This window comes from Myiozetetes cayanensis, unplaced genomic scaffold, assembly GCF_022539395.1.
Source record: "Myiozetetes cayanensis isolate MyiCay16 unplaced genomic scaffold, myiCay2020 scf27, whole genome shotgun sequence".
In the NCBI taxonomy this organism is placed as follows: Eukaryota; Metazoa; Chordata; class Aves; order Passeriformes; family Tyrannidae; genus Myiozetetes; species Myiozetetes cayanensis.
Window position 1 is genome coordinate 5,662,708 of NW_026087488.1, and position 21,257 is coordinate 5,683,964.

Sequence of the window (21,257 nt, forward strand, 5' to 3'; positions counted from 1 at the left end):
TCTGGGGCCGTGGTTAAAAGAGCAGAGGGAGCACCCTCACTGGCTGAGGGCAGAGCAGGACACGTGGGGGCACGGGAGAGAGCAGCCTGGAACAGCAGGGACAGGGTGTGGCCAGAGCAGACCCCCAGGTTTGCTCAGTCCTGGGGTAAGGAACCTGCCTCTTAGGGCTACGCATTTCAACAAATGAGGGATAAGAGTGGGAAAAGACCACCAAGAAAGTCAGTCCCATGTCCAGACAGGGCAGGGGGCCAATGCCAGAGGGTTCATCCAGACTAGAAGACAAGGGATGATCTCCATCCTGCAGTGTAAGAGCACAGCATTGCCTCTGGTCCCCAGGGAAGCTCAGACTCTGCCTCAGCCTGCAGCCAACCTTAGGGAAGCCTCTCCAGCTCTGCAGAGAGCTTTCCCCGAGGACAAAGCCCTGCTGCTGGCAGCAGGCTGCATTTCTACCCCTGAGTCAGGGCAGAGGGATGTTCTTTCAGGAGAGGATCCCAGGCAGCCGAGGCCCTGCCCTTGACAGCACTGCTGGGCTGACAGCAGCCTCTGCCTGCCCTGTGCAGCAACCTGAGCCAGCAGGAAACCACAGGCAGAAAAAAACTTAAACTGCCAACAGCACCATCCCGTTCAAGAGAAAGCCACATGGCATTGTGCAACATCCCTCTGGGAAGTGACACTCATTGATAAAAATTATGCACAGGGGTCCTGTGGCTTGAGGTTAGGAGGAGAACCCGGGTCAGCTGCCAGCCTCACCCTGCAGGCAACTCTCACTGAGCCTCGTGAGTGTTGTTTTATGAGGGCAGCTCAGCATTCAAAGCGGAATTCCTAGACCAGACCCCACTGATACATTTTAAATTCCAATTCCCAAATGTTCCTTCCCCCTCCGAGGATCCTGTGCTGCGCCCTGCACAAGGAACCACAACCACAACCCAGGGCAGGGAGTTTTCTGTGGTCCTGGATCAAAGACAGCTCTTCTCCCTCCAGCTTAAGTGACTTCTGCACCAGACTGGTGCAGGAAGGAGAGTGGTAAGAGCAAGAACAACCTCTCCCCCTGCAGGAGGCTGCAGCGCACCCGTGGGGCTGGCATGCCAGAAAATCCCAAGGGGAGTGGTATTCTGGTTAATCCTTGGACTTGCAGCACCAAAGAGCAGCTCTAGCAAAGTTGGAGAGGTTAAGTCTCATTCTCTAAAGAATGCCTGCAAAAATGCTTTGACTGAGCATGGGCAATTATCCAGTCACAGGTGAGAAGATTCTTTTCAATTAGAAGGAACAATTCCAGATGATATGGTCCCATGGGGATTGTGGCAGATGACTGGGCCCAAGGTCATTGGCCTGTACAGAAACACCCTAAAGGGGGGTAGATATATGGCAGCAAATCTGGCAGTATGTCTAAAGGTATCTCTAACAGTAAAGCATGTCCCAGCTCATCAAAAAGATGATTCACGTGAGTCACAAACTAATAGGGAAGTAGATAATACAGCATTCTTCTGGAGAAACTGGCTGCTCATGGCTTGGATGGGTGCCCTGTTCAATGGATGAAAAACTGGCTGATGGCTGGGCCCAGAGAGTGGTGGGAATGGAGTGACATCCAGCTGGGGATGGTCACCAGTCGTGTTCCCCAGGGATCAGACCTTGGGCAATGGAGCTGGGGAAGAGCCTAGCTCTTGAGGAGAAAGCCCTGGGAGAAAAGGAGGCTCAGGGCGACCTTCTCTCTCTCTCTCCAAATCCCTCACAGGAGGTTGTAGCCAAGTAGGGTTCGGACTCTTCTCCTGGGTAACAATTGACAGGACAAGAGGAAATGGCCTCAGGTTGCACCAGTGGAGGTTTAGATTGGATATTAGGGGAAAACTCTTCACTGAAAGGGTCATCAGCACTGGCATAGGCTGCCCAGGGCAGTGGTGGGGCCACCATCCCTGCAGGAATTTAAAAGACTTTCCAGCTTCTCCCCAGGTGTGCCACAAATACCCTCCTCACCCTGCTCCTCACTGGTCACAGCAGGGACACAGAGTTAGCTCCAAAGATCCATGGCTGGTGTCCTGATGGGAACCAGGCAGATGAAGGATGCTCCAGCCTCCCTGCACTTGCTGGAAACCTGCCCCAAAGCATCTGCATGTTCAATTTCTTCTTCTCCTTAGGGAATTTATTGACACGAGTGACAGGCCTGATAAGGTTTGATTTCCATTGTCTGCCACCCCCATTGCCACCGTGGGTGGACGGGTTCTGGGGGCTGCAGGAGGAGTTTTTCCGTGAGACAAGGGGATTTCCAGGGACCTGGAGGATCAGTCCCATGGACAGCTCTCTCCAGGGGCCTGCCCAGGTCTGGAGGACAGTGCTAGACCTCATGGCCCCGCTCTCTCCTTCTGCAGCCACCCCTGTTTAACTGCTGGATCCATCTGGGACAAAACCAGCCCAGCTCCTGAACCCCCCAAAGCCAACCTTTCTCCCGCTGCCAGCCTCACCTGCCTTTTCCCTGCCTCAATCCCCATCCCACCAGGCAGGCAGCTGCCCAGGGCATCCTTAAAGGCCACATCTGGGCAGGGGCTGCTTCATTTGGGAGGTGAGCTGGAGGCATCAGCCTTGGCCCGTAGGGTTTCCCTGCCCTCCCAGGGGCTCCTGGACTATTCCTGGCTCTCTGTGGGAATGCTGAGCCCTGATGTGACCCGTTTTCTCCCACAGGATTCACATCTCTCACTCCAGGTCAGCACGAGATGGTTTATTGACTCCACTGAGGGAGGAACTGGACGATGGAGGGGTGATGGCAGGGGAGGGGATGGAGCCAGCTCCATAAATGAATGACACAAGAACGTACAGATAATTATGGGAAACAAATAAATAGAGCTTATGGGGAAGGCAGCTTCACGTGGAGGTGCTGATTGACTTCTTTTCCTTCAGGTACTTCTGGAACCAGCTCGCCTTTGGGTCCACACAGACAGTTCCCTTCTGCAGCTCCACACTTTGGGGAAAAGAGTATTCTGCATTAGCTCAGGATGGGGGGGATGGATCCCTGCCAGCCTGGAGGTGCCTGCAGCATCCTTCCCCCCACTTTCCCTGGAAGTGCTGACTTTTGGCAATCTCTGCAATTTTAGGTTCCTTCCCGTTTTTCTGACTGGCAGCTGAAGCAGGGGGATTTTGGGGCTATTTGGGATTAAGCAGCGAGGAGGGAGGGGAATGTGAAGAACCAGGTTAGGGCACCCCCACCCGTAGAACCCTTTACAGGGTGGCCCGTTTTGGGGGCTTCCCAAAGGCAGAACAACTGGTAGGAAAGGTGGGTGAGGGGTGGGAGGCCAGGGAGGAAGGCTGGGTGGGAGCTGGGGCTACTCACATCACAGCCTTGCGGGAGCAGAGGGAGGCTGTGTCCCGGTAGCTCTTGATTTTGTGTGCAGGGATCTTCCGCCAGATGAACATGTCCTTGTGGCAGCACACGGAGTGGGACCTGCGGACTAAGAGGAGAAAAGAGGTTTTAGTGCTCTCCCTCGCCTGGGCTGAGGGGTGTGGGTGCTCCCCTGGGGAGCTCGTGCTACAAGGGAATCTCCTCTTGCATCCTCAGTGGTGATGTTTTTCCCCAGGGAAGGAGCCCCCCATTCCTCTGCCTGTGGGGGGTTTGCTCAGCAGAGCTCCCCAGCTGGAACTCTGGGGCTGAAGCCATCCCCAAGCCTGTTTTTGCTCATTTTGAACCAGCCCAGGACAGCCCTGTGCTGGGGTAGCCAGTGATGCCCCTCAGCCTCCCAGGAGCAGGAGCTGAACTCTCATCCCCCTCCCAAATCCCATCAGTGGAGGGTCCGGGGCAGCCCTGGGGAAAGGTTGGGTGTCGGTACTTACGGGACATGCCCTGGCTTCCAGTCCAGGGGGCTGCCAGCAGCAGGGTGAGCAGGGCCAAGGAGCAGATCTTCATGTCCAGCACAGGGCTCGGTCAGCACCAGCAGAAGGCAGCTCTCCCTGTCTCAGGCCACTGAGAGCTACCTGCCCCTCCTGCCTGCACCCTGGCACGATATATAACACCTGCCAGGCGTTCCATGACAGCTCTGGACTCTCCCCACGGAAAGAACCACCTGGTAAAGGGCAAGTGGTGCAGGGAAATTCCTTCTTCCAGCCCCTTTGGCCACTGAGATACCCGAGGGCTGCTGGAAAGTGTGGTGAGCGGTTGGTGATGCGCCGGAGCTGGGTGTCTGTTTTGAGTCTGGTTACCACCAGCAAACCACAGAGGATGATGCTCACACTTGACAAGGTCCTGTGAGAGTTTCTTTTCAAAAACCACCCCTTGCCATCAGTTCTGATGCCTCTCTTGCAATTTTGCACTGGGTGAGTGGCTCGGTGGGGGCTGGATTTGCCCACCCTGAGACCCACTGGTGGCTGCTCATGGTGGTGGCCATGCCTGTCTCAGGGTCCATCTTGTGGCATACTGGGATTTTGGGCTGTCAGTGGGGCCCCAACCAGGCATCCTTGAGGGGCTCCTCTGACAGAATTTGGGCCAGGGTTTTCCCCTCAGGATGCTGGATGAGGTCCACAGGAAGCCCCCTCCTCATGGGCTGTGCCCGCCTGTTGCTGCTCTCCCTGGTGCTTCCCCAAAGCATGGACGTGGTTTGGTCCCACGCTCACCCTGGACATCCTCACAGAGACAGGGCTGTGGCTTCAGCTCTTCCTGGCTCCATACTGATCCCAGCACCTGGCTGGGAAAGCCGGCAGCAGGATCTGCCCACTCCCAAGACATTCACACAGACAGATGTTTGCTTGTGTGAGATCACGTTTAATTCTGTTCAGCGTGTTGTACAAAAAGTAACGGTGGAGCTGCTCCCCCTGAACCCCTCGGCTGCTGCCAGGCTGGCAGGAGCAGCCTCTCTGCCTTGGGGTTCATGGGGACTGGCAGAGGATCCAGACCTGAGCATCCCACAGGGTCAGCACGCTCCATCCTGGTGGGATGCCGGGGTTGGCAAAGGCCCTTTGTCTTCAGGGAGATGGGGAGGGTCATCCCAGCGGGGTGGGGAGGATGTCCCTGATGAGCTGCTCTGTCCCAGTGTGTCCCCACAGCCACCTCTGCAAAGAGGTTGCCTTTGCAGTGTCCTCTATGGAGAGGAGTCCCTGCTGCCTCTGGTCACTCCACTAGCTGGGGATGGAGAAGGAGCTGACTTGGAAGCTCTGCTGGTACCTCTTCACCCATGCCCTGCTTGCCTGGGTGCAGATCTCCTTCCCGTTCCTCACTCTGAAACTGGGGCAGAGAGAAGATGAGGTTAGTGGGGTGGTCCTACAGGGACCCCAGAGATGAGTTTCCTGGAGGAGGCACAGAAGGTCAGGATTGGACCCACCAAAGCAAGGCAAGGGGTCTGGCAGGATCTAGAAGGGCTTTACCCCCAGGGTGGGTTTATGGTACTCACATCACAGCCTGGTGGGGACACTCGGGGCTGGTGGGGTAACAGGCAACAACGTTGTCTCTCTTGATCCTTCTGGTCTGGAAGTTGAAGCAGCACTTGTCCGGCATGGCTGGAGCTCCTGGGGGGACAGCACAAGCTCAGCTTAGCCTGGAGACCCCCACCTCCCACCTCAGCCTTCCAGCTGTGGGAATGGCAGCTCTTTGGGAAGAGCCCACTTGCTCCCCATGCACGAGGCAAACCCATCCCCACAGTCCCAGGGTCTGTCCCTGTTCCCCATCCCGTGGGGATGACGGTGCTCACTCTGAGCCAGGCTGTGCCAGCACAGCGTGGTGAGGAGGAGGAGGAGGGTGCAGACCACGCTGGCTGCCTTCACCATGGTGGATTGTGGCAGGGCTGCTCCGAGTGCCGGGGCTGGGGCTGCTCCGTGTGCTTTTATGGGGAGCAGGGGCCTGGCTTCCCCCAGGGCCAGCAGCTGCGTGAGCAGGGGGAGGACCTGGTCCCTCGCCACGTCCCAAAGCACAGAGGGTAAGTGATACTGATCCCCTCCCAGCACAACCCTGGGAAAAGAAAAATCTACTCCCAGGACGTGCTTTTGGCATCCAGTGGGCTTGGGATTTTTCCTGAGCTCCTGCCTCCAGCGTTAGGGCTGATGGATAGGCTGTTCCCAAAGGTTTTGCACCCTTGTTCTCTGGGCAGGCTGTGTGCCCCATGGCAGGACCCCAGGGTGGGTGAGAGGGCTGGGAATCTCCCTTGAATGGGACCAGGGACAGGCACAGCATCCAGCAGGGTCCCCAGCAGCCCCACACACTCCCAACAGTCCATGTCCTCCCCCTGCACCGTGAAATTTTATATCCTATCGCTTTGCATCCCAGTCCAGGGGACCAACAGTCAAATAAACCCCCTCCAAAAAGAAATAAAAAAGCCACAGAGAAAATAAACCCACAGAGAAGCAGCTTCTGTTTGGTTGCATCAGGCACAGAAACATCTCTGTGCCGGTTTTGGGGGTGTTTGGGGCCCATGAGGACAGGGGGAGGACGGGCAGGTGGCTCCACTTCCCTCCGCTTGGTGCCAAAGCTGCAGCTCATGTTCTTGGCCGTGCTGAGCTGGGAAAGGCAGAGGCCAGTTTGGGGCTTCCCTCCTGGATTTTGCTTGGCTGCAGCTGTCAAAAAAAGCCCCTTCTCCCCCCAGCCCCTGGGAGTCCCAGGGCGCATCCCAGCTGCCGGCAGCTGGCGGATGGTGGGAAGCAGTGGGGAGATGCAGACACACATCCCCGCCAGCCCAGCTGTCCAGGGCAGCCACATCCCACCACGTGGGGCTGGGAATGCCAATGGCACCCTGTGGCATTCTGGACCCCCTGGGCTGTACTGCAGCCCTGATGGGGAGAAGACATGGAGTGATGATCCAGGCAGGCTCCTGCCTGAGCAGGAATGGGGACCACCTCCATGGTTGGACCACATGCAACCTTCCATTTGCTCTTCTCCAAAGCAATTTCCCAGAAATCAGCCTCAGTTTGCTTGGGGTGGACACATGGGATAACAGTGAGATGCAGGAAGTGGGGCAGGGTGATGCCCCAGGGCTGTTGGGTGCAGACAAAGGGGTTTGTGTTTGTCTGGCAGAGCAGAGCACCTTCCACCATCACCCAAACTCCCAGCTAATCTCTCCTCAGGGAGCAGAGGAAAGCAGATGAGAGCTGGTTCTGGTCCGGCACAGCTGCCTGGCTTGCCTTTCCCTTACTGGATCCATCCTTTCCCTCATCCCTGTTCTTACCCCCACGCACCAAGGAGCTCATCTAAGGGCAGGAAATATTCCCTGCAAGAAGAAAACGAAATATAAGGAAAACCAAACAGCATTTATTAGTCTGGGAAAAACGCCTTTTAAAGACTCCTGGGCAAAATGCTGGGATGCAGCAGGCCGAAGAAGCCCAGGAATGCCATTCCCAGCACGTGCAGCATCCCTCTGCCCTGCCCTCAGGCACGGGTGTTGACCCTGTTGGATGAGCAGACCCTGTGGACAGGGGATTTTGGAGCAGGTGATCCGGGCTGAAAAGCACACTTTTTTCACTTTTTTTCCCTTGTGTCATGGGGGACTCTTTGCCAGCACTCCCTTGGGCTCCGTGCTTGGCCGCAGAGGGGTTGGCCTCTGCAGAACAGACGGGACAGATCCCCCTCCTGCACTGGGGGAGGTGGCAAATCTGGGGGCTGGCAGAGGCATTTAGGACCCCACTGGGGGCTCGATCTTTCATTGCCCCTTCCCAAAAAATTTGCAGCTGCTCCAAACCTCCCTCTTCTGGGTGGGGTGAGGGTGTCCCGGCGGACTCTGCAGCCCCGTGGCTGCTCCCCACTGCTCCTCATCCCCGAGCAGAAAACAGAGCAGCTCCTGGGGAAACTCTGGCAGGAGTGTGGGTGCTTTAATCACCCTCCGTGCTCAGAGCCAGCCCGACCGAGCTCTGCAGCTCTGGGGCTGCCAGGGGGGAGCTGCTGGGCACACCGGGACAGCCGCTCGGCAGCACAGACCCCCTGGAAGCATCGCTCGCCCCTGGGTGAGAGCGGCTTTCCCAGCCGCGTGTGCAGACGCTTTATTGATGCTGCGGCACTTCTCGTTTCAGCCGATCAATAACCCCGCGGGAGGAAGATCTGAGTGCAGCGCCCGCGGGACGGGGCGGCTGCTGCAGCTGGGGCAGCCAAAGTCACGACCGTGATCAAAGCAGCTTTTGCCAGGTCAGGTCTGCTTCCATAAGGGATTTGTTTGATTTATTCTTCTCCCTTTTAAGTCTCGGTCAGATCAGCTTTTCCATTATCTTGCCGGGGCTGACGCTGAGATAACCACTGAATTCACACCCTCTGTGTGCTGTTTCCTTTTTTAAAGTCCTTGTCCCCCAGGACTTCCCCAGCTGCTTGAAGAGATGGGTTATATTGGGATGGGTCACCCACTCCTGTCCCCAGGAAGAGGTGGCTCATAATTCTCCCCTGCCACCCACATTCCTCCAGAGCCCAGCTGGCTCCTGCCCAGATGCCATCACTTCCCCAAAAAGCAGTAAATTTTATTCCAAGGCTGGAAAACTCAGTGGGTATCTGGATTTCATCCCCAAAGCTGCTCACTTAGGGGGGAGCAGGTTCTGCAGCCCCTGAGGCATCACCTGGTACCCTGAGGCTGGAGGGATGAGCCCATCTCCTGCTGTTGGAAGCTGCAGACCTATAGAAATAAGATGGAATTGGTGCTGCCATCCTTCTCCAGGGGAGATTTCACTGGGAAAGGCATGGCTATCCCCCAGTTTCAGCCATGGGAGCAGTGCTGGAAATGCCACAGACGTTGCTGGAAAAAGCTGCAGGTCCCCTCTTGATTTTGGAGTCCTGGCTGGTGGCTCTGCCAGGGCTGCCTCTCCATTGCCCATCTGCCAGTGCCCTACATCCCACTGTCCCAACCACAGGGAAAGCAGCCCCAAAAGGAAGGGTTTTCAACCCAAAGCAGTGTGTGTGGAGGTGCTCAGAACACCCATGGCAGAGATGATCCCGAAGGTGAAAAGCTCTCGTCTGGGATGACAATCCCTCTCCCCATCACCCGAGGGAAGGGGCTTTGTGGTACCCATGTTGTGCCTTTCAGGAGACTTGTCCCTCAGCATTTCATCCTCTCTCAGCTGTCCCAGGCTGAACTGTCTCCCTTCCTCGATGTATCTGCCATGTTCTGGCTGACTCATTTCCCGTGTCCTTTGGCCCCCGGCATCCTGACAGCCCCCGCACAGGGACCAGCCCTGGCTCAAAACCTGACTTCAACACCAAACTCCTCTGCTTGAGATTGAGATCAGAGCTGGGCTGCTCGAGTTGAGTGATCTCTTCCCTCTGCTCCCCAACCCTGGCCTTTGAAAAGCCAGACTTGAAAACAAACCCAGAGTCCCATCTGACTCCCGACCTGCACTCTGATTTCCTGCAGGTTGCACATGCCTTGTGATTTCCCACAGACCTGGAAGGCACAAACCAGGTGGGAAAAAAAAAAGAAGAAAACCTAAAAAAACCCCAAGCAAGATGCTCAAAAAATCCTCTGCATCCAGGAGCTGGGGACAAAAGTAATTAAAAAAATTCACACTAGGGACTTGCTGGGCTCTCTGGATTTTCTCCAGGTACATGAGCCAAAGCTAAGCAGTGCTGTCAGGATGCAGGAAGGCAGTGATGGGTAACAGGGATCAGCATTTCCAGGGGGTGGGGGATTCTGTTGCACCCCCCTGAGTCCCCCCCACGGCTTGGCCCTGGGTCCCCGTGGTGTTTTCCCAGCTATCAGCAGCTACGATCTGCCTTTGTGGCCTTGCTGACTGTTAGTTTTCACACATATTTTCTGACACCACCTGACCAGGGAGGAAAAGACACCCCACGGGAGATGAATTCATTTCCTCCAGCTCACCCCAGGGTATTTTCCTTGTGTATCCTACGCCTGGCATCGCTCCGAGCTGGTGGGAGCTGGAGCTGGTGTGGCCACGCAGCAGCCCTGCTGTGGACACTCTTTCCACTTGGAATGAGTTGCTTTTGGGAATTTACCTAAAGCACTTTAACAAATATTTCCTGGACCAGCTGTGGGAAAGCCTTTTCTCCTGCTGTCCCGACGAGTTTGCTGTGGGGGAAATTCAAAGTGGGAAACATGGGATGTGGCGCTTCCACGGGGATGGGGGGGATATCGTGAGATGATGGGGATGATGGTGGGGATGAGCACCAGCTGTGCAGGGCTTGGTCCCACTGGCCTTTGCCATTTTTGGGGCCCCAAGGCTTTCTTGGGGTTGATGGCAGTGGCTGAGCCATGAGCTGGGCGAGGTGCCAGCCCGTGGGGGGCATGAGCAGGGTTTGGGGTGCCTGCCTGGGGCGCGGCAGCAGTGGCGGGATCCCTGCGTCCCTCCGAGCCTTGGATGATGTTTTCCCTCCGTTCGGCACAAGATGTCAGTGCTGCCCAAGGAACGGCTGTCAGAGCTGTTCCACCTCGTGGCCTGACCAGGCCATGGTGCTCTTTCTTTTGGGGTCCCCGGCTTGGGATGCTGCACCCCGGGGCCAGGACGTGCCTCACCCCTTCCCCCTTAGGGACCCACCGGGGCTTCTCCTGACTGATGGAGGTGCACAGAGAGCAGCAGGTCTTACCCAGCTCTGTGGCCTTGAGTTCTTCCCCTTTGGAGACACCACAAGGCTCTCAGGTACTCCCAGCACCATGGGAATCATCTGGGGAGAAATCCAAGAGGCTGGAAGAGAAAGGTGGAAGGGATTCGGCCCCATTCCCGCATCCCATGGCACTGCCATCACTGCTGCTGGCCATCCTCCCCCTCCCAGAGGTGTGCAGGGCATGGAGAGCAGCTCTCCCTGGTCTGGTGTTCCTTGGGGAGGGATGAGAAACTCCTTGTGGGGAAAAAAAAAATCAGAAAAGTGGATACAGAGGGAAAAGAAGCTGGGGATGAAAGAACTGAAACCCTCTACCAGCAACACGTGGAAAAGGGAGAAAAAAACCTCAAAAGAGTGTTGACAAGTCTGGAGGCTTCTGGGACCTTGGGTGACCAGAAAAATAACACATCAAAGACCCCACGTATGCCTGAAGACAGATATAAACTCTGAGCCAAATGTTCTATGAATATTTAACTACCATCAATATTTAATTAGCAGATAGAGATTAAGAGCAAAGGGATCCATTCCCCGTGTTTGCTCCAGCCCCTCTCTGTGGGTGCAGGGGGGGCTCATGGTGCTGGTGAGGGGCACGGGGGTGCCTGCAGCCACACTTGGGGACAAGATTGGGGGGCACAGGGACCCTGAAGGAAGGGAAGGAGCCCCTTGAAAGGAAAGGCTCTGTTTTCCCAACCCCCTGCTGTGCCACTGGATGGGACAGGGGAGGGATAACTTGGGCATACTCATCCAAAAAATATCTGCAAACAGTCTTTTTGGAGGTTCAGGGTGCTCCAAAAGGAGCATCTTTGCCCACCAGCATAAAGAGTTTTGATGAACTGGCAGCAACCAAAGGGCAGCAAATGGAACTGGAGAGTGCAGAGGGTGGGTCAGGATCCAAGCTCCCAGCTTTCCCAGGGGACAGGAGGAGCTTTCCAGGAGTGCAGCGCTTCTGGGGGCTGCTCAGGGGGTGAGGGCAGAGGGACTGAGCTTTGTCAGAGGACATTGGAGGTGCCTTCTCCCCCTGCTCTGTATCCATCCAGCTTTAGGTCCATGTCTTCCTCCTCTGGGCTTGAAATCCCCCCTCCTGCCCCGGTGCCTGTGACACCCTCTGTCTCTTGGGGGCAGAGAGGTGTCTGCATGCCCCCCCTTGGATGCCCCCCAGTTGCCTCTCCAGCTGCCCCCCTGGCTGTCCCTCCCCTGCCCACTCAGTTCAGCTTCACTAATGCTTTGCCCGCGGTGTTTAAGCCATATGGGCCTGAGTGTCTAATCCACTATTAATCCCTAATGACTAATCCTTTTAGGTGACAGCAGTGGCAGGGGGGGTGGCAGGAGGGGAGGGCATGTGTGCCACTGTGGTCTCTCTCTCCTGGCCCGTGTCCTCACGTCCCCTGTGTCAGGGGACATCTCAGCAGCCCCCAGCCTGACCACATGCATGCCACCCTTTGCCAGAGGCTCATCCTGGGCTACTGTGGTCACTGGTAGAGGATTGAGGATTGGGACAGCTTGTCTCTTCCTCATCCCTCATCCAGGGATGCCTGGGGCTGAGGGGAGAGCTGGGGGTCCCACCACAGCTCAGCCCTGGGCTTTGGGCCCCCCTCCCTTGCCTTCAGGTGATTTCCCTCTCTGGGACCTGCCTTGGCTGAAGGGAACTGGAAAGCCAAGCCATGATGGGTTTTCCTTGCCTGCTGGGCCAGGCACAGGAGGGATCTGGGGGATGTGGGACAGGCACAGAATGTTTGCAGCCCCCAAAGTGCCTCAAAAGCTTTCCCCAGCCCCTTCCCATCCAAACCACTGCTTGTGCAGGCGAAGCAGCTTGTGGGTGCAACCATGAGGGTGTCTGGATCTGGGCTTTATGGTCTGGACCACCAGGTCTTGGAGATGAGGATGTGGGGCTGGGGCTGGGATAAGCCCAGGAGCCCTCTGCACTGCCTTGTCCCCTTTCTCCATCCCAGTGTTGGTCCCTACAGCCCGTGGCAGCCAACCAGTGAACCATGGGGCTGTGTCCTCTTTCATCTGGGGAAATCCTGGTGGTTTTACCATTCCAACCTGGTCCTCTGGCATCTCCTGAACTGTGGATGCAGTGAAACAGGGGATATTTCATGCCTGCTGATGGCTGCTGAAACCACTTTGGCAGATGCTTTGCCAGCAGCTGAAGAGGGTGTTATTTTCCCCTCTTCTTTTTGGTGGATTTGATTTTGATCTTGATTTTGACTGATTTTCTCCCCGCCACAGCATCCAGGGCAGAACTGGACCCTGGGTGAGCAGCAAGAGCCAGCTGGGCTGGGAACGGGTTTAGAGGGGTTCCCACCTTTCATTCCCCCCAGCAATGCAGAGCCTGGGGGTTCTCAGAGAACCAAACCAGCCGCCCAAACCCCAGCGTGGGGTGTCTTTAACCACCCCCAAAGGTGGCAAAGGGCCCGACACTCCTGCACACCCCGCAGCAGTGCTGTCACCCTGTCCCTGTCCCCGGGATTGCACCGGATCACTCGTGTATGAAATTGCTCCTGGTTGGCAGGGGAAGCCACGAGGGGCTGCTCTGGCCTCCTCGGCGTGGGGACCTGCCGGGCCCTGTGAGGCGGCTGCAGTTTCCATATCTGGGCCATTCACCACTCGAGACTTTTAGCGCCCGGAGCAACGGCATGTACTGCTGATGAGTTCTTTCTGCTCCAGTAATTACAGTGAGGAATTTGTCAGAACGAGCTTTCTAAAACCTTCTTGTCTTGTTCTGATTTTACCTGGAGTGTAAAAAGTCATTAGTACAGTAAAACAGAGGCTGTGCTAAGCCAGCAAGCCACCCAGATAACGCAGTTTACATCCGCTGCGTGCTCAATATGCACCAAAAAAAAAAAAAAGAAAAAGGAGGAAAAAGGAGAAGAAAAAAAAAACCATTAAAATTGCTGGCTTTCTCTTTTATCCAGATGGAGTTTTCCGTGATTGAAATTCGCATGATGAGGAGGGAAGCAGAGAAGGTGGCAGTCCTGTGGGCTGGGCACCAGTGGGATGTGCTGATGTCTTCCCTTGGCACGTTGCTGGCTGAGGAGGCACTAAATGCCCGGCCCCACCCGGGCCTCTCTGGGCTGGGCCAGCCCTGCTATTGGGAGAATTTGTGTTTTACCCTCACCCCCTCTTTCAGGAGCTTCTGCCCTGCCGGCAAACACAAGCCCAGCTTCATCGGGTACCCATGCCATGGTTTGCAGTGACTCCTGCCAGCCCCAACCCACAGCCTGTGACGGGGCTGTGCTGCCCCCACACAACAAAGCCACGGAAAAACTCCCCCGGATAATGCCCTGCATCGCCTGGGGCTGCAGTGAGCATCCTGCTGCAAGGCACTGAGCCCAGGGTGGGGAAAACCCCTCCTGATCCCATCATGGCCTGAAAATAGCATCAGTTGTGGTTTCGAAGCCTCCCGGCCCCTTCGGGCTCCCGTTTCAGGGATATTAACAGATGTCAGGGAGAGTCTGGGGAACTCAGGCTTGAAATGAGCCAGGGAAAAAAAAAAATCATATCAATAGCACAAAAAAAGGAACTGAGGACAGGAGGAGTAGTGAAGCGGGTGTCAGTACCCTCCCTGCTGTTTTTGGCAGGGAGCTGCAGGCCCTGTTCTCCTGCAGGGTGAGTGGAGCTCTGCCCACAGAGGGTCACCAGCACCCCCGGGGGGATGGATGGGTGTGATGAGACACAGGCATTTTTATTATTTTTTTTAAGCTTTCCAGCCAAAAAATAATCGAAATTTAGCAAAATATATAATGGGGCCAAGGGGATTGCCCTTACAGAACTCTCCTCTATCTACCTCCAAGGGATGATGCCTGGCTGGGCACCACATCCATCCCTGCTGCTGCTTCATCTCTGTTCTGCCTAAAACCAGGTGGGAAATCCCACCCTCACAGCTTTTGGTGGTTTTTTGTTAATAGGAAGTTTTGAAAAAATTACACATTTCTGTCTTGTGCTCTAATCAAAGCATTTTGGGTTGGATTTAATTAAATGATAACGCTGTGGGGGCTGAAAAGAAAGATTTTGGTGGGGGCTGCTTGGATTTCAGGTATTTCCAGCATCCCTGAAGGCAACTTTGAAGGGAAGAAGGAATTGCAAGGCAGAGCATCTCTCTCTGCCAATGAGAAACCCAAACCATCAGATTTCCTCCCTTCTTACTTATTTCTGTGAGCAACTTGGCCAAGTTCAATCAAATTTGGAACTGTTTGGTGTCACCAGATCCGCCTTTAGGGCCCAGAAATCCTGAGGAGCGGGAGAACATTTCATCCCCAGTGATAAATCCTGGAGACACAGTGACTCCCAGGTGCCAGCCAGGTATTTGGTTGCTTAGCTGGGTGTCTGGGGAATGATGTTTATAAAGCCAGACAGCAGATTAATTCCCCCACACAATAAAACTCAGCTTCTGCTTTTCCCTTCCTTCTCCTCTCTTGAGCAATTTTGGGTGCGTTTTTCACCTTTTTTTTTTTTTTTTTTTTGCACCCCAGCTCCACACACCTGAAGGGCCCTGGAGCGCAATTTGCAGCCCTTCTGGTTAATACTGATGATTCCCTCTTTCAGCAATGTGATAGCCCATCTCTGTGCACCCAGGAAAGGCTCCCTGCCTCCTGCTCTGCTCCCAGGGTAAATGGCAGGTGAATGAGATTAGGAGCTGTGAGTGAGCGCCGTCCAGGAGCCTTAACCAGCAATTCCCAGAAACGGCAGGGAAATAATTCAATATCATTCATGCGATGCCGCCCTGCCGGAGTCAGGCTCGGACCACAGCTCTCTCAGAGGGGACCCTTAATTCCACCCCCACCACGATTAGGCTGCAAACAGGATGTTAGAAGCAATAAGTGGACAGATTTGGCAAAGCAGTGGTGATGGGAAGGGTCTGTTTGCTTCGCTCCCCTCCCCGTGCTCCCCTTTCACTGCTGCTGAGTGTCCCCAAATGGCACCTGAGAATCCCCCGCCAGGCCTGGCTGTCACCCTGCGGTGGTGGCGAGGCCACAGAGGCAGGTCAGGGAGTTTGGAGTGCCAGAAAATCTGCCTGTGGTTCCAGTGCAGGAGAAGAACAGCAGCGCTCACCCAGCTACTATTTTTATTTTGCTGAAAACCTGGCAGTTTTGGGCTGGCAGAAGGAAACGAGACACTTGTTCAAGGTCAAGCTCCAGCAGCTTTGGCCAAAAACCGGAAAAATAACCCCATGTGGGTGATTCAAAGCATCCGACCCTGAGGCTCCGGAGGGGGATTTTCTTTCCTCTCTTTGCCCAAACCTGGAGCCAGAATCCAGCTGCAGTCATGGAGAAGCGTGTGGGGCACTCTGCCACCCCGCACTCACTGCTCTCCAAGCCTCTGGCTTGGCCCTCACCTGGTTTCTCTGCTCCTTTTTCTACCCCCAGCCCCTGTTTCCAGCCTTTTGGCCATTGCAGTGCTGCCCTCGAGGCTCCTCTTCCATCACGAGGGTGAGGAGGGTCTGAGGATGCTGCAGGATAGAGCATCCCTCGGGAATGACCACAGGGCTGATTTGAGATGTTGGTTTGCTGTGAGTGCTGCAGTTTACTCACTAAAGGAGGTACAAAGATCACCTGCCAAGCCCATAACCTGGGATTCTGTCAGGGGGAAAGGCAGTTCAGTTGTTTGCCAGAGGATAATCCCTGCCAGTTGCAGCAGCTGGCCAGGACAGGATCTGAAAGCTGCCCTGGTGGGATCCATCCCATCCCATCCCATCCCATCCCATCCCATCCCATCCCATCCCATCCCATCCCACTCCTGTGCCACCCAGAGGCAAACCTGGAGGAACAAGGAGATGAATAAGGACAAAGGAAGGAGGAATAAGGAATAAGAAATGCAGAATAAGGAATGAGGAATATGGAATAAGGAATAAAAAATAAGAATAAAGAATAAGGCTTAAGGAATAGGGAAAAAGGGATGGGGAATATGGAATAAGGAATAGGGAATAGAGAATAAGAAATGCAGAATAAGGCATAAGGAATAGGGATCAAGGAATGAGAAATAAGGAATGGATAATAAGGAATAAAGAATAAGACACAAGGAATAAAAACATAAGGAATAAGGAACAAGGAATAAGGAAATAAGGACTAGAATAGGGTCCATTCCTGGCCCCAGGGTCCAATCCTAGCCCCGAGGACTGGGACCACCTGCTGTCACAGACCCTAAACAGCAAATCACCCTCCTTGTCACCAGGCTTTGGGGCTGGTCACGCAGGGGCTGCTGCCGGAACCGCCGCTCCCTTCCCGCCTGGGTAAGCCGGAGTCTGGGACGGAGACTTAAGCGACAAATTGCCTGCTTTTTAGTGGGATTAAAAATAGCCGTCGGGCTCCTGGGATGGCGCTACCGCTCGGGCAGGTCTGGCTCGGGGCCGGGCTGATAACGCTGGCGCCGGCGCGTTTTCCAGGGAGCTCCGGGAGGCAGATGGGAGACGGCGAGTCGGGGGGTCCCGAGGGGAGCGGGGCTCACCCTGGGCCAGCACCAGCATCGATCTGGTAATTGCTGCTGTTAATTGCTGTTAGAGCCACGGGGCCTCGGGGGCTGCTCCCCCAGCTTGGGCTGGGCTGCTGCCAGTCTGGGGGGGCTACAGCCCATGGGAAGGATGGCAGGGCTGAGTCGGGACCTTTCCACTCTCAGTTTGGGGGTGGGAAGGATTTTTCTCTGGGTTTAGCCAGCACCAGCACATCTGCAGCGACCCAGCAACTCAAACCATGGCTCTGCACTGGGGAGAGGCTCGTTTGGGGTTCCTCTTCTCAGCCTGGGGTCCCTCTGCCTGTTTCGGGGTCCCTCTGCTCAGCCACAGCTCTTGCTACCACCCAGGGGTCTCACAGACACATAACTAAGAGTGGGCAGTGCATGAGGTGGGTAATTAATTAAGATCACTAATGGATGGAACTGGGCTGGACAGGTGCTCTCACATGCCCACCGACCTGGCTTTTCCCATGGGAATCGCCCCTCCCAGGAGCATCCCTGGCACTGAGCACCTCCACAGAGCCTGCATGGTCTCACCAGCTTCTGGAGGGAGAACATAAATCTTTCAAGGCTGCAAATGTCTTTTTTCTATTATTATTATTTTATTTTATTTTATTTTTTTCTACTCTGGGTGAAGCAAATGGAGTCTTTCGCAGCTCCCTTCGGTGTCACTGGCAGGGAGCGTCGGGAGCGGGCACTGTTTGTGCCACCACAGACCCCTCCCTGTGCAGCCAGGCAGAAACTCACTGTCATCCCATGCCTGGCTTTTGCATATTCTTGTTTTTCTTGCTGCCTGGTTGTTTTGGGAGGATTTTGTTTGTGCCAGGGCAATGCCTGATGATACAGAGAAGAAACTTGTGCAGTGCCGGTGCTGTGACATCCCACAGGCCAGCCCGGGGTCCCCCTGAACTGCAGCCTCTGGGCTGTACTTGTGACATGATCCCTCAGACTGAGCTGCCTTTAAAGGATGCTCTGATGGTAAAATTAAATCACCCACTGTCAGAGCCAAGGATGGGCCAAGACCCTGTGGGATGTAAGGGGAAGGGCACAGAAAAGCTTGCAAAGGGGGTTCAGCCCCTCAAGCCTTGGGGGTCTTGGGCATCTGCCCTCAGAGAGGGTGAGGAAGGGCTTTTCCACAGGAGCAGGCAGCTTGGTTGCTTGGAGGGGTATCTTGGAGGGGACATATTGGTTGGTCAGGGCAGTTTGTAACAAATCCCAGTGGTTTGTGTGTCCTGGCTCTTGTGAAACCCTAAATCAAGTGCTGCTCCCCCAAAATTCACCTACAGGCAGAGCCAGAACCAGGGCTGGTGGGGGGCTGCAGTGGGACCCCCAGCCATGGGATGTGGTGGAAGAGCTCAGCTCCTCCTTTGCTCCCCTTTTGTGGCCTTCTGAAAATGACCCGAAAAGCAAACCCATTCTGACCTGTGCACTGGGGCAAAAGAAAGGGGAGGTGACACAGGACACCCTGTAAGTCAGTGGCAGGGGTTCAGTCCTTTTGACAGCCTCTTTTGACTTTGAAAAGCACAGCCCCAGGCTGGGGAAATGCAGCCCACACCCTGGCAGCCCCTGGGCGAATGAGGGGACCCTCACTCTCCACACCCAGCTCTGGAAGAGGAAGATGAGGCTGAGGAAGGATGTGATCATCCAGCAGACACCCCCCTCCTCCCAAAGGTTCAAAAAGGGCTGCAGACATCAGAAAAACCATCCCCACGCCCAGCCCCATTAGCAGGTCGATGGAAAGGATGCATCAGACGCGTCACTGAAGACATCGAGGGCCTTAATTGAGATGTGACCACCTGTAGCCAAATACTGAATCATCTTTGGCCAGACACCATCAAGGGCACGAGTGTTTTGTTGAAAAACCACTCAGCTCTGATAGAAATTGTTGCTTGAAACCTTAAACACCAGATTTTGCCAGAAGATTGTGATTTTTTCCCTTATTCTTCCCCGAGACAGCCCAGCAACTATCCCACTGGAGAATCCTCCCTGTCTCCTGGCCATTCCCCACCATCCCCTCCCATGTGTGGACTTTCTGGGGGTTTTCTTTTATTTTAAAGGACTGCTGCGTATTCAGCAGAGAAATGGAGGCTCTTTTGGAGGCTCTTTGGATCCCAGTGCTATAATTATTCCAGACTCCAGCAATGGCTGTAGTTCAAATGCTATTTTCCCCGACGCCTCCCAGCCCTGTGTGGTGGCTCCTTTGTGTCGGACACGGATTGCCTGTGGTGCCAGAGGCTCGGTGCAGGTGATGGGAGATGCAGGCAAGGCTCTTTGCACGGGTTTCCCAGCAGAGTTTTGCATCCTGCAAATGCCCAGGTGCACAGTGAGGGGTTTTCCTGCTTGTTTAGGGTGTATTTTGGGTGAGACCAAGTTTCTGCTGCCTCCAGGGCTGCTGCTGCCCACTCCCTGCCAGCTCCAGCCTGTGGTGCAGGCAGCAGGTTGCTGTTGGCCACTGAGAGTAAACCAATAAGCTGAACCCAGCTCCTGCTCCTACCTCTGCCTTCCCACTGCATTTTCCATCCCCGAATCGCAGCAGCCCCTTCCCACTCCCCATCTCCCTCCTCCATCCCCACCCCGCGGCTGCTGAAGGGGTTAATCCACTTTGCACAAAACCAGATGGGGAGATGTTTGCTGCTAAATGAGCCTCCTGAAAAATTCATGGTCCTAAATGGTCTTCCAGGGGGTTCTTCCCCTCCAGGAGGGATGGGAGCAGCCCAAATCCCAGCTGGGAGTTACTAATGGCAGGAAGGAAAGGGTTTTGCTGGACGCTGCTCCAGCTGGGATCCTGTACCCCCAGGACACCCTGGCCATTACCGGGGTGCCCATTAGGCAGCGCTGGGGCTGACCCAGCTGAATTAGCAGCTGCTCCATCGTTATCCCACTGGACATGCCAGCCGGGCAGGCGCTGGGGATGGAGCTCCAAGCTCCGGGATAAAAGCCAGGCTCTGGTTTCGCCTCCCGAGGCTGGTGGGCGGGGGTTTCAGCTTGCCAGGGTGGGCAGGTGCCCTGTCTGCCTGCAGCGGAGCCCCGACAGCCTCCTGGGAGCCTCCGGAGGGAATTTGGGATGTGTTTGATTACTCCTTGCTTGCAATTACTACTCCAGCTCTCTGCCAGCCGTGGAGGGAGATCCCCTGGGGAAGTGTCTGCTGGTGTGAAACCACGTCCCGTGGGAGGAGGCACAGAGGGAGCACGGGGAAACCCCCCCTCCTGCTGCTGGGCTCTGGTGTTTTGGTGATGCTTGGGTGGGTTTTGGGGTGCAGCAGAGCCCAGCTTGGGCAGTGGGTGTCCTGTAGGGAGGTGTGACCCCAGAGCTGCCACCACCCCGTGCCCAAGAGCAAACTCATCCTCCAAAAACAAGCCAGGCTGTGGGATGTTCAACTGGTCCCAGCCCTTCACCCAGTGCCACCCTTGTCCTCGATAGATGCTGCTGTGACAGGTCCAGTGAAGGGACAAGGGGGTCCTGCTCCCTGCTGGGGCCTCTCTGCTGGGCTGGGGAGGGGTCTCAGCCCTGGCCAGGTGGTGCCAGGGGGGCAGTGGAGGGGTCCCCTGGTCTGGGGGTCCTCACCTGGAAAGGTGACAGTGGCCATGGGCAGAGGGGACAAGAGATGAGGAGCATCTGTGGGAGGAGGCAGCGAAAGGGAGTGTGGGAGGGGTTGAGGGAGGGATGGAGGGAAGAAGGGAGAGAGATGGGTGGAGGGAGGGTTGGAGGGATAGAGGATGGGTGAGGGATGGAGGGATGCATGGAGGGGTGGATGAGCAGGGAGAGGGTATAGAGGGAGGGAGGGATGGATGGATGGATGGATGGATGGATGGATGGATGGATGGATGGATGGATGGATGGATGTGGGGTGGATGGGGATGCAGTGGACACCAGCCTGAGCATCTCAGGAGCAGGGGAACTGGCCAAACAGCCTTTTTAATTTAATTCCTAGGTGAATCCACCCTGGAGATGACCAGCCCCTTCCTGGGAGGGAGATACAGGATGTCAGGATGCTGAGGACTCGCTGCTCGGTACACACCTCACTGAGCACATCTCGCCTGATTTGAGGCCTCCCAGAACGTTCCTGTACCTCTCACCCTGCAAATCAACCCAGCTTCAATCCAACACTTCCACTGCCCACAAATTACCTGGGATATGACAGGCCAGAGCATCCCAGCCAGGGAGATGGAGAGGGGTGGAGAAAGAAGCTTGGAGCTCATGTGCTCCAGAGGGGGCTTGGCCAGGAGCTGTTTGGTGTGATGGACACCAAGGCTGTGCCCCGTGGTGAGCTCAGTGAGCTCAGCCCAACAACACCATTAAGGGCTGCACAGCCCCCAG

General features: G+C 55.6%; 2 protein-coding genes across 2 annotated transcripts; both read right to left on the reverse strand.

Annotated features, from left to right (window-relative positions):
* Window positions 1–2,853: 2,853 nt before the first annotated feature.
* LOC126643586 (C-C motif chemokine 4-like) lies at window positions 2,854–3,889 on the reverse strand. Its single transcript, XM_050322068.1, has 3 exons — window positions 3,817–3,889; window positions 3,320–3,437; window positions 2,854–2,950 (listed from the first exon to the last, which is right to left on the reverse strand). The coding sequence occupies exons 1-3, from the start codon at window positions 3,887–3,889 to the stop codon at window positions 2,854–2,856; spliced, it is 288 nt and encodes a 95-aa protein (XP_050178025.1).
* Window positions 3,890–5,094: 1,205 nt separating this feature from the next.
* LOC126643551 (C-C motif chemokine 4-like) lies at window positions 5,095–5,739 on the reverse strand. Its single transcript, XM_050321986.1, has 3 exons — window positions 5,664–5,739; window positions 5,367–5,481; window positions 5,095–5,200 (listed from the first exon to the last, which is right to left on the reverse strand). Exons 1-3 carry the CDS (start codon window positions 5,737–5,739, stop codon window positions 5,095–5,097), a joined length of 297 nt encoding a protein of 98 aa, XP_050177943.1.
* Window positions 5,740–21,257: the final 15,518 nt, after the last annotated feature.